The sequence below is a fragment of the Daktulosphaira vitifoliae genome, unplaced genomic scaffold, assembly GCF_025091365.1.
Source record: "Daktulosphaira vitifoliae isolate Bord-2020 unplaced genomic scaffold, ASM2509136v1 Scaffold_4, whole genome shotgun sequence".
In the NCBI taxonomy this organism is placed as follows: Eukaryota; Metazoa; Arthropoda; class Insecta; order Hemiptera; family Phylloxeridae; genus Daktulosphaira; species Daktulosphaira vitifoliae.
In genome coordinates, this window is record NW_026099575.1 from 8,601,555 (window position 1) to 8,614,350 (window position 12,796).

The 12,796-nt window shown below is 26.7% G+C and overlaps 2 protein-coding genes across 3 annotated transcripts in view; one reads left to right on the forward strand and one right to left on the reverse strand.

Moving 5' to 3' along the window:
- The first annotated feature begins 433 nt into the window (after nt 1-433).
- Nucleotides 434-5,221, forward strand: LOC126904753 (peroxisome biogenesis factor 2). Its single transcript, XM_050683977.1, has 7 exons — nt 434-614; nt 885-962; nt 1,482-1,544; nt 2,112-2,279; nt 2,353-2,541; nt 4,756-4,968; nt 5,039-5,221. The coding sequence occupies exons 1-7, from the start codon at nt 594-596 to the stop codon at nt 5,120-5,122; spliced, it is 816 nt and encodes a 271-aa protein (XP_050539934.1). The 5' UTR covers nt 434-593; the 3' UTR covers nt 5,123-5,221.
- A 479-nt stretch (nt 5,222-5,700) lies between these two features.
- LOC126904749 (netrin receptor UNC5C) overlaps nt 5,701-12,796 on the reverse strand; it is a 92,198-nt gene continuing 85,102 nt past the window's right edge. The window contains exons 9-17 of one of the 2 annotated variants that reach the window (XM_050683967.1): nt 9,568-9,714; nt 8,551-8,898; nt 8,259-8,468; nt 8,012-8,178; nt 7,706-7,948; nt 7,477-7,626; nt 7,057-7,340; nt 6,861-6,962; nt 5,701-6,756 (exon numbers count right to left, since the gene is read on the reverse strand). In XM_050683967.1, coding sequence (XP_050539924.1) covers nt 6,585-6,756; nt 6,861-6,962; nt 7,057-7,340; nt 7,477-7,626; nt 7,706-7,948; nt 8,012-8,178; nt 8,259-8,468; nt 8,551-8,898; nt 9,568-9,714 — 1,823 coding nt within the window. In that variant the 3' untranslated portion in view covers nt 5,701-6,584. The remainder of the gene's footprint in view (nt 6,757-6,860; nt 6,963-7,056; nt 7,341-7,476; nt 7,627-7,705; nt 7,949-8,011; nt 8,179-8,258; nt 8,469-8,550; nt 8,899-9,567; nt 9,715-12,796) is intronic. The other variant, XM_050683968.1, reaches the window with a different exon arrangement.

A 12,796-nucleotide genomic window follows, 5' to 3' on the forward strand; every position in this document is an offset into this window, starting at 1 on the left:
ACATGATTTACGCCAGCCGTAATGGCAACACTGTTACATGGATCTTAGATCTAAGTCTATTACAAATAATTAGTGTGAAAATATTAATTTTATTATGCCTTTTTCACCATACATAATTTCATTGTTTGATATCGTAAGAAGAGTATATGATTTATCATATTTTCATAATCTTTAAAACGCTGCAGATAATTTTCCACTGAACAATATAAGATATATTTTTTTAAACCTCCTTAAATGTCTATTTTGAAATTTTTTGTGAATTAAAAATAACAATTATTTATTATTAAATTTTTATAGTTTCAACGACAATAATCTAAGACCATGGTCCCAACTTATAAGATATGTTAAAAATAATAAATTTATCTACCTTTTATTTATTCTACCAAGTTGGATTTAATCCAACTTGATAAAAAAAGAATGATATCAGTATATTGTTTTGATAACACATGTCTTTACTTCTGTATGTTCATAATTTAACGCACTTTAAATTCCGTGAAAAGTTCTGTAGTAATAATTTTAGAATCATTAAGCTTAACATGTAACTTTCGTTTAATTTGTATCTTAGAATTAGTTAAATTAATTGTATCAAAATCATGGTACCTCGAGTCACCATGGTAATTAAAATGAAATATGATTAAATAGAATCAATGGCTTAATTACGATTTTTGCTTGGGGAAGCTAAGGACTTTTTTTGTTTTTTGGTATATTACATGATGTTATCAGCGTCTTACATTTTTCAATAGGGGGATGTAGTACCTTAAGCTTCTTCTTGGCTATGCCACTGATTACAATAATATTCTAATTGCTTATATTTTTAACAATATATTGTATGTCATTTAGAAATTAAAGTGTTTTTTTAAATATTAACATATTTTTTCTTATAGTTAGATGCTCTAGTACTTGATGATCATATTACTAAAGTATTCATTGATCAAACATTTAAAGCTCTGAGATTTTTTCCAGTAAGTTTTTTATATTTAAAAATAAGTTAACTGTCGAATTTAAAAAATAATAAACCCACAATTTATTGTAATAGTATTTGATTAATTAAATATAAACTTAAGTTGGCTCCCTTTGATAGTAGTCATGTATTATTATATAATAGAATAATATATACAGTGTGATTTATTAAATACACTACACCTCAATTTTCATTAAATAATGATTTTTTCATAAAAATGTATAAATTAAAATTTAATCTATACATTTTTTTTTATTATTTGATTTTTATTAATCATTGTTAATAAAGTTTATTGTAAGAAAAAATTATTCTTAATGGAAGATTTTAAAAATAACTTTTAAAATTTAAATGGAAATCTATTATTATTTTTTTATCATTAAATGGAGAATGAATGAATTAAAATTTCGATATGTCGATAGTCAGTATTGTATTATTAAATTTTGAGTTATTATAATTTTTAGTTATAGATAGATCTGTATGTGTACTCTATTAGGTAAATCTTGTATTTCTTATGTTTTAGTCATGGATTATCAATAATCTAAATGCAGAAATCAATGCTTCGTTAGAACTTCTTTTATCATATGTAAGTCATAGAGTTTATTAAAATGTGATGTTTTATTATATGATTTTGAGAATATGGATAGTTATTGACCGTTTATTGTTAATTATTGATCAAGTTTAAGCAGTGCAATAAAGTCACACATCAAATTTATTTTTTGTAACAATAATTGACGTAAGAACTATTTAATGACTAAAAATTTTGGATTTAATGTAGCTCAATTGAGTTGTCCAATTGCAAATATATGTATGTCCAAAATAATTGTTTTTTAAATGTTTTTTTTTTTTGATATATTAGCAGCTACATAGGAAAAAAAAATTTTTTTTTGAGATATATTTCTCTGTAATCGAATAACTCAATTATTAAATTAAATAATATAGTATTATAATTTTTTTATTAATTAAAGATTTTGAATACTATAAAAAATATTTGAGATTAGAAAAGAGTAAAATTACCTGGTCACCTTTTGTACAGTGGTACTATCATATATTCTTAAAATGTATACAATGTATTAATATATAAATAAACTTAATAATATACTTTAAAAGTTAAATAAATATTAATCAATTTTTATTGATGTAACCTCATTAGTATTCAATAAAAAATTCAAAAGCGACATTTGGTCAACAACTTCTTGGTGTAAAATATAATTCTGATCAATTATCAAATAAGAAAATAGTCTTGTTGCATTTTTTTACAATTGGAGCTAGTTATATTTCTTCAAAATTGGATAATCCTTCAAAAAATTTTATCAATAAAGTAAGTATAATTGAACTAATTAAAATAAAAGAAAGTGTTATAATAACTTAAAAGAATTTTTTTATTCTTTTAGATTAGTTATTTGGAAAATATTAGTAGTATTTTAAAATTTTTTTCTTTTTTAAATTTTTTATTATTTCTTCACCAAGGAAAATATCCAATTCTTGCTCAAAGATTATTGGGTTTATCTCAAGAATCAACACGAAGAAGAGTAATTGGATATGAGTATATGACACGAGAATTATTATGGCATGGCTTTTCTGTAAGTAATATTGATAAGAAAGTTTCCAAAACATTCTAGTGTTTTATTTGTTTTTTTATGTACATTTTGAAACTTACTAATAGAGATCTCATATAATAGCTAAAATATGTTCTTGATGTCAAATAAAAATTAAGAAAACATAATTTTATATTTTATTAAAATCATTGAAAAATATGTAAAAAAATATACTTTCTCTATGTCAAATAATTTATATTTAAACTAACTTATTTGTTATTTAAGTATTCATGTCCTTATGGATGTATTTATTTGAAAGGGTTATTTTTTAAGTATAGTGTAGTTCTATTTTTCTCTTGATGAATTAAAAAATATTTCACTAAGTACATTTTTATAATTAAAAACCCATAATAGATTTACAGAGAAAAACACATCTAATTAACATTTTTTGGTACATTAAAATTTTTTTTTATTTTAACAATTTTTGAATTTTTAGACCACATTAAAATCATATTTATTATTATTTATTTTTAATAATAATAATAAAAATATGACATTAAATGTGCTTTTAATGTAGTCTCAGAATGCAAATCTTATTAAAAAAAATTACAGAAAAATTTTAATTGTATTTAAATTTATAAGAGTTTTTGGTTAGTTTTGTTCTACTCTGTTTGTAAAATAATAAATTTTGGAATGGGAAAATCTGTGTTGACCAAGTGATACACTAATAATATATACCATTTTAATTGATATTTATATGCTATTGCAGAGTTTAGAATATTCTTATAAAAAATTAATATATTTGCTTTCTCATTCATTGAATTAAAATCTGGATGTAATCACATAAAAAAATTGCAAAAAAAAAAATGTATTTGTTGAAGCATTTAAAATTTTTTTATAAACCAGTAATTGAGCTAGACAAGCATTGTTACATGTTGGAGGATTTGGAGGGTTTTAATAATATATTTATACAGGGTATTCAGTAAGTAAGGAAACAGGTCAATTGTTACAAATAATGAGAATAATAGAAACCTTTTTCCTTACTTACTGAATACTCTATATACAGGATGTTCAGTAAGTCAGGAAACGGGTTTCTATTGTTCNTATACAGGGTGTTCAGTAAGTCAGGAAACGGGTTTCTATTGTTCTCATTGTTTGTAACAATGAGAACAATAGAAACCCGTTTCCTGACTTACTGAACACCCTGTATATATGTGGGTATCATTGGTGTCTAGATGGCACCATTTCCAGGGTCTGGAGGCAGATAGTGGTATCATATAGTATTATAAGAAGGAAAAATTAAATTATGTCATAAGTCCGTCGTGAGTCAGCTAAGATGTGTTATTATGTGCATTTTAATTCATATGTGTATTTTATTTTATATATGTTATTTTTGTTTGTGATTATTTAACAGGGCTTTTGTGTGTGTTTAAATAATAGTATTGTGTCTGCTCTGTTCCTGTGGTTGCCTGTTATATTTCCTATATATATATATATTTAATTTTTATCAAAATTTAAAACTATTATTTTTTTTGTAATTATTCTATGATTGCGTCAATTTAAAATAGAATGAATTTCTACAAATTTATTAACTCTAAACCTTGCAGTATTTTTTGTAAAAAAACAAATAACCAGTATTATTTTAATTTTGTTATAGCTAAATAAAATGCTTTTATTGCAAATACTTTTTTTTATTTTAGTTAAACTTAATGAAAAGTTTGTTTTGCTACTCCTTAGAATTTTATTATTATATTTGTATTACTTGTTTTAAAGTAATACAAATGTATAATAATATCATCATATACTAAAATATTTGTAGACAAACTCTTACAATTATTTTTATTTAATTGCCAAGTTATCAGTTAAAGTTTTAATATTATTTAAAAATTATGCTTAAAATAATAATATGTTATTTCTATGCTCTTTGAATATTCATTACTATACTAAATAATCAAAACAAATAGTTGACATGTAGGCTATATTTTAGGTATTCTTTTCAAACCTTTATTTGACAGTACTTGCTAAAAATTTTAATTTTGACTTTTAATAAGTTTTTTACTTACAAACATTATGTATTATATTATTATTAGAGCTTGTGGATAAACTCAATATTTTATTTTTTTTTGTTAAAGATATTGTATTTAATTAATTTTGTTATAAGTTTCTATGTTATCGTTATCATAATGAGTGGTAATGTATGTGATATTATACTACTGTATTGTACTATAATATTTATTTTGTATTGCTTGAAAATTTCAGGAACTTCTTTTGTTTACATTACCTTTGATTAATTACCAATCAATGAAGCATAAAGTAGGTAGAATAATTTATTCACAGTCTAAAGACAGTACCAAATATATTGAAAAAACACCCATTTTGAATGCTAGAACAGTATGCTCTATATGTCAAGATAAACCAATTATACCACATCATATAAAATGTTCTCATGTTTTTTGTTTTTATTGTATTAATGTATGTATTTAAAATGTTTTTTTATAATTTTTCTTATATAATTTTTATATTTCTTTAATTACTTTTCCAGTCTATGAGGTTGGTAGATGACAAATTTGAATGTCCAGAATGCTTTCATTATGAAAAGGATATACTACCTGTGATAATTAATTGAAATTATTTAATGGAATATTTGTTATTTTTATATATGGTGATATTTTATGTATATAGTTTTCATTAAAAAAAAAATATATATATATTTAGTTGAACATAACTTAATGGATGTTTCCTTTTTAATTTATTTAATATAAAAAGTTTCATAAGTGAACATTAATGAGTTTTGACAATCTTAGTAACATTTGTAATATTTTAATCTTTTCAAACGAGTTATTTTTAAATTTTTAATTGTAATTTTTATTTATTTTATATTAATATTAATATTTTATTTCATATGTTATTGATATTACTAATTATGAGTCAAAATATTTATAATTTTAATGATCATCGGTTCTTAAACTTTGTGGGGAAGACTAAAAAAAAAATACTTAAACAGATTAGGTAAAATTATNTGTTAATGTTGACACAAAAATACTTAAACAGATTAGGTAAAATTATGTTAAAATTAAAAAAAAATTGTTATCTGTAAAAATTGTTCAAAAGACTCTTGTTTTTCCTAATTAAACATATGGTTAATAATGATAGAAGCATTAGAACTATTGCTAACCAATAAATTTCAAATAAAAAAACTAGTGATAAATGTGACATTGTGTATATTAAACACTTGAATTAGTACATAATTAAGTAAAGAAAAAAAATCAACTAAAATATTGGCTTGGTTTGTTAAATCTACAGTGTTTCTTTTATAATTTTTAATAAAACAAACATTAAACCATAGTATACTATCTTAGGTTATGTTACACATAAGTTAAATGCATTTATTATTTATCTTATGCGTGATAACTTGTAAAAAAAAAATATATTTATGTAAAAATACTTAAAAATTAAAATAAATAATACATAGAGACAGTCATTAACATTTTACAATGGCTTAAGAGTATATCAGTTTACTTATATACAAATTAAATAATAATTATAACATAATAATAATATTTTATACAATAATAATAGTCTTTCTTTTCATTTATTATATTATTATACATAATAATTGAATATACAGTTTTTAATAAATCAATCTGGTTAATTTACAACAGTTGGTTACGATTATCGAAAACAAATAAATAGAAAAAACAACATATAATTAGGTAAAAAAAAATATATTTCATTGTCTAAAGATTTTAGGTTTTTTTACAATTTTAAGTTACAAATATTATATTATTTTCGCGTTTCCCAAATGATTTATCACAGATTATCTATCACTAAATATATACTTTTATCATCCGGGAGTTGTAAAATTAAAATTTAAAACCAAACAAAAAATGAATACTAAATATTTTTTTTGGAAACCTTTTAGGTATAGAATAAATTAATTTTGATTGTCAATAACTAAGAAATACCTATCGTTAAATGTTTAAAAAGAAACTCGGACATCATAACAAACGCGTTGTAAAGCTATTACAAAAATATATATGGTAGGAACTTGTGGCGTGTTGAAGTTTATGGTACCGTATTTTCATTAACTATAGCCATGGGCCAAGATCGCGTTCCAATAGTGCCGCCGCATCTGTGCGGCCCATGAGCCTTAACACGTTTAAAAGGTCTGTGACGGATGTTGGTTCTCTGTGTCTGGCTTCCCAGAGATCCAAAATTTGATCCGTTGGACTGGGCTTAACGGCGAAATAATTTATGTAGCTGTAAAAAAATACACACATCTTAGTTCAAGTTTTTTAATTAGGTAAGTAAATTGAATTAAATTAATTATTGAAGTGTACAATTTGAAATAAGTATTAACTTACCGGTCCATGTTAAGTCTTTGGGCCAACATTCTCCAATCGTTGCTCCTAGCATTTGGTGGATCTAAACATTGACAGAGTTGCTTACGTAAAGTTTTACTAAATCTAAAGTAACAGTACAGTTAGTACACACGTACAAACACAATATTTTGTTAATTGGAAAAAAAGTAATCATTATAATTAACATCAAGTCACTGACCTAAAAGTTGTGGTTTCGCAGGAAGTAACGCTAGATCCGCTTCCACTTGTGCTGGTAACTGTTCGTGGTTGTCTAGACTGGTGACCAATCGAAGACAAGCTGTTAGGGTCTTGGTTAACTTTAAACGTGTGTTTGGTATTTCGCAGAGAACCCGTAGCCGACGTCTGCGATATACATATTCTGCACGATACATTTACCCATGAATCTGGGTAATGTTGTTCAAAAGGCTCTAAGGTAAATAAGACTATTGCGTTCGAGTTCCATAAATTCGAATAAGAAATTTCCTAGGAAATGGACGTATAAATTAGAACGAGATTTTTAATCATAACGCTAGATAAGAAACAATTTGATTAAAATGTTACGGAGAAATATGGAACAAATTTATACATGTAATGTTTCGCTTTAGAATTGTATATTTACTTTATAGTTATCTTGAGGTTTACTCTTCCAGTTCGTGCCTATATCATCCATGGTAATGACTAAATTACCACCACCACTTTGGAAGCATAATGCTTTTGGTTTGTCTAACAAAACCCCACCACTTGTACTTCGCTCTTGTTGTTTTAATCTCTGTAATAAAATAATGCTCGATACATTTTTTCATTTCAGCTTACAGTACATAAAAAGTACGATCGAATTAGTTTTATACCTCAAGAGCAACTCCATTGTCTTCGACGACATGAACCCTGATATCATATTTGAACTTTCTGTTTAAAGATCCAAACAAAGCTAATTTTAGCATTTTTGCTGGAGGGTTGTTAGCAATAGACATGTCCGGTTCGCCTACCAAAACGAACATAGATAATGATTCGCTCATTATGAACACTTGGGTAGCATCCATTTGTACAAACACGGACGTGTTTATTGTTTCCTCGCCAAGAGTAAGAATTTTCTGTAGATAAAAATATTTTAACATTCATAAAAATTGTTCATTATTCTTTATAAAGAGACTTACCTTCCATTTAGGTTTATTACCAATGGGTGTGTCGCATCCTAAAACTGAAACTACCCAAGGTCCTTGCTGAAGGCTGGCACAATGATGCATTCCAATAATTATTGGTTTTTTAAAGTTCTTGCCATTTGGACCACATATCACTGCTGGACTCAATTGAGTTTGACCATCTAAAAAAAGTCAATAACCGGAGTTAAAAAATTAATTTATGTATTTATAAAAACTGCTACTATATAATATGTATTCTTACTCATAAGCAAAGGTTTATATTCATCTTGCAGTAATGCAAATAATACCGATTCTTTCTGATTTTTGGAAACGGCACCTTCAGGAATAGTCATCGAAATTCCGTACTCTTTGCCTTCCAGCCTGCAACCAGCTGAAGTCGCGGTTGTTTCTTTCATCCATAAGTAATCCTTACAATGACAAGCCCCCCCACTCGAATCGGATTGAGATTTACCTGCAAGGAAAAAAAAGACAATTATTTCGTTTGTATTTATAGAGCGGTAAGGCAATTCGCTATGGTATTTTTATGAACTCACTTGAACAAGTGTAACTCGTCAGACTATGAGTTGACTCAGGGCTAGAAGAGAGTGCGTTGGGGCTATCGGGAGCCACTGAAGGAACGGGCGGTGCGACTATGGCTGTTGTAATAGTCGACCCACCGTTATGATGTGGTACGTCATAGTGGTGTTCTGAACAGGACCGGGTGAGACTATACGCATTCTGGTCGTTGGTGAATGGATATTCATAACATGATGGTACAACAACCACGGTCCTGGTTAGATCGGGTTGAGCCTGATGAAAATGATTACAGCCGCCGCTACGAGAATGACATTCCAAAGAATAGGATTTCTTTTCTTGATCGGGAAAAAATTCTGGTTGAAATTCTGAAAGACGAGAATTTATTATTACATTACGATTTACAGTAGAAATAAATCAACACAGTTGATATTTTGCGTCAATTTTCATTTTATTAAAAAAAAAAAAGATTCTATTGTCTTTGTCGCAAAAGTCTGCATAATGTCAAGCTTAGTCGAGCAGAAACGTCAAAATTATACAAACACTATAACGAGAGTAACAATGGGATCCCTTAAAACATTGGCATCGTTCGTTTGTTAGAGCTCAAATAAAGTCGATTGACATTTAAATGAAGTCTTAAATTTATAGTGACCGGACAGCATTGTATTTTTAATGGTTTCATTTTTTCCTTATTGTTAAGTAATAATTTATTTTTATTATTTTCGAGAGGAATGAGTTCTGAATATTATTACGAAATCAAGAGTAAAAATGATTTTTTTTTGCTAAAACATTCCAACTGTTTTGTGCTGTTCGACATCGTTACTGTCATTCTGTTCGCAGTGATTAATGTTCTCATCGATGAATTATTACCACAATCACAGCGCGATTAAGTATTTGTTGCAACTCAAAGCACGTAACGTTCGTGACACATTGAAAACAAATTAATTAAGTTTTTACAGTTTTATTTTATTTCCCTGTGTTGATCAATTACGATGATTATTTAGATATAACCAGGAAGATAATATACAGTGTCTTACCTGAGTTGGCCATGTTGTACATGCTATGGTCTCGTCCTTTGTTTTTATACAATCGAAATAGTAAGACCATGCCGGCTAACAATACAGAAGCGGCTATCAAAGCCACGTACAGTGCGACATCGGTTTCCACAACCGATCTGGTTGCAGCTAAAAAAAAAAAAACAAATAAAATTAGTGTTTATGGGGCGTTTACGTTAAATAAATCGATTTAAATTGTTAAATAAAAATGTATTCAATTTATATCAATCTAGACAAGAAATAATCTAAAGTTTTGTTGAATTTATATGTCAATATTTGTCAAAATACCTTAGGTCGCGTCGCATGGATCTAATAGTTTTTTAACACGATGATAATGTATTGGAATATAATTAAATTTATCCCGTTTGTCACGTTGGGTGTAATTCTCACTATGTTCGTGCGGAATGTAATCGGTCACGACAAAGGAATTAACGCTTTTAAAATACAGTGGGGTAAATTTTTTAAAATCCCACGTACAAAAGTGCTAGAAACCAATAAAACCAATGGACGAACACTATTGCGTACAAGTTTCTCACGTGATCCAAGACGGTTAATCAAACTTTGTCAGCGAACAGTTGTGTTCGCGTGAATTGATTTTATCGGACTTAACTGCTCTCGAACACGAACTGCATACACCTTTGGCGTAAACGCCTTCTTTTTTGCTTTACCTTTTGATCTCAATTTTTAATTCTTGCACTTGGTTGAATTCCGAAGAAATTACTAACACAGAGTAGGAAACCTACTTAGGTTTTATATTCATGTTAATGTTGACACCTTTTTAATAGTGCCAATAATACTATAAGAGAATAGTCTCTTCTTATAAGTTAATACTGAATACATAGTAGTTGAGTAACATGAATACTTAAAGAAGAAAATAGGTCTGGTACTATAAATATATTTAACCATAGTTATAGATAAGACTATATTTATACATAACTTTCAATGTATTTTGTTTTTTATAAATCAAATGAAAATGAACTAATCAAAATTTTTAAAAATATAATCTATTGAAAAATTTTCAAATAACAATCTCACAAATAGTTATAATTACTTACTTACTCAAATAGATAAAATTAGACTAACATACAAACAATGGATCAACCAAACAATGTTAATTAAAAAATTAATTTTTTTATTAACAAAAATACACCTTTAAAATTTTTTTTCACAAAATACCTACACCATAGAATCAGTAATAACTTTGTACTTTTTACTTTATATTTTGTAGAATTTACCACTATACTTAATGTATAAAATATTATACTGTCAATAGAGTATTATACAAGTTTTGTAAATCATTTCGAAATTTAATCTGTTGGATTCAGATATGTAATGTAATTGTTTGACAATTATTTAGGGAGTACAGAGATTGCAAGCAGACTGTGAAAATAAATTATTCAAACGAATTAAAAGTAACACGTTAGGTTTAGAATTTAAATTAAGAATTAATGGCGATTTATGATTTAGAACTGAAGTATGATCTGTATTATGATACTAATGATGAACATTATTCTTGATAATAAAAATGGAATGGATTTTATCTAAGATTGAGTCCAATTAATTTGCTGAGCATTGTTGATAAAATAAATTTGGGTACAAACAATTTTTGTTTAATCATACAAAAAGATTACATAAAAAATTGTGTAGATTATAATTTATTGTATTTAGTAAATCAGATTAAAATCATTTAAATATTAAGAGAATGAGGGTTATTTTTTTTATGAAATCAAATTTATAAATAAAGCAGTTTTATGTATTTGTAATACAAAATATAAAAAAAACGTTTGTGGTAAAAAATTATAAAATGTAAAAGAGATATTTGATAGTTGTAATCGAAAAATACAAAGAGTAAATTTCGCCTGGAATTCAATTAAGTTTAGACTAGTTCAGTTCAATTAAAGGATTAGTTCGCATTGAGACCAAAAACAAAGCGGTTTTTAGTGTTTCTTGGCTAAGGTTTTTATAGTCGATTCAACCAATAAAATCTCATCCCAACTGAGTTTACAGTCGTAAACCTCAATACATGTAATATTGTAGTGATGCGTGTGAGAATCGAGCACAAAGACCATTAGAATCACAAAAACTTTACAATGTCCGTCTGAAATCTGACTGAAGTATTCGATAGAATTTAGTATACGAGAATGTCTAGGAATTCGATCCAGAATGTTTTCAATTTGAGTGAACGCAGAAGGTTTAAAAGTTTAATTAAGACTATCGTGCGATGATAGTTTGAGGAAGAGGATAAAAGGACGTGGTGGTTCTTTCTTAAAAGATTAAAACTAACTGTCAGAAGTCAAAAGCGCGCGGTGTTCAATTATATCGGGCGGCCAATCAAGCAGAGCAAATTCGATGTAAAAGGAATGATATACTGGAGGGTCATCCATAGTATCTTCAGAAAAGCAGCTTCCTTTCTTTGGATTGTCTTTAATGAAAGACCTTTTATCTTGAATAATTCTATTTATATCTGACGAAACTATTTCATTAAGATTAGCTCCGACTAGTGAACATTTTTTGACGGAACTAGAATTCATGTACACTTTTATGTGAATCTTTTCATGTTTATGTTTAATTATTTGAATATTTAAATATTGAATATTTTCATGTTTAAGAATCACGTTTATGATTCTTAGATTATTTTCTTACATATATATATAATGTTCCCAAAAACGCTCGAATTTTCGATGATCATTACTAGAAGCAATTATACAATGCTTACTTTCATCCAAAAAACATTAGTTCATATAATTAAGTGTACTTCTTCCTTTTATAGCGTTTACTTAGTCATCTTAGACAATGTCCTAATGCGAATTTTAAAACTTTTCAGGAGAACACTATAAGTTGAAAATTATTTATTTTGTAAACTATCATTAAAAAATCGTTGATGTTTTGACTGACGTTAAAAACTAAAAAACCCATAGAAATGCATAAATTTTAAGAAGCCACAAAAATGCGTAACCATTGAAAAGCCACAAAAATATTTAAATTTTATGAAGCCATAGAAATGTTTACATTTTAAGAAGCCATAGAAATGTACAAATTTTAGGAAACCATAAAAATGTATAATTTTTAAGAAGCCATAAAAATGTATAAATTTTAAGAAGCCATAGAAATTTATAAATATAAGAAGCCATAAAAATGTATAAATTTTAAGAAGCCATAGAAATTTATAAATATAAGAAGCCATAAAAATGCATAAACATTGAGAATCCAT

What these genes read in the sequence shown, in the direction of transcription:
- LOC126904753 (XM_050683977.1), top strand. Translation starts at nt 594, where the DNA reads ATGGTACCTCGAGTCACCATG. An exon ending in AAGCTCTGAGATTTTTTCCA is followed by an intron (nt 963 to 1,481) that starts GTAAGTTTTTTA and finishes CTTATGTTTTAG; the next exon opens with TCATGGATTATCAATAATCT. An exon ending in TTTGTTTTTATTGTATTAAT is followed by an intron (nt 4,969 to 5,038) that starts GTATGTATTTAA and finishes TTACTTTTCCAG; the next exon opens with TCTATGAGGTTGGTAGATGA.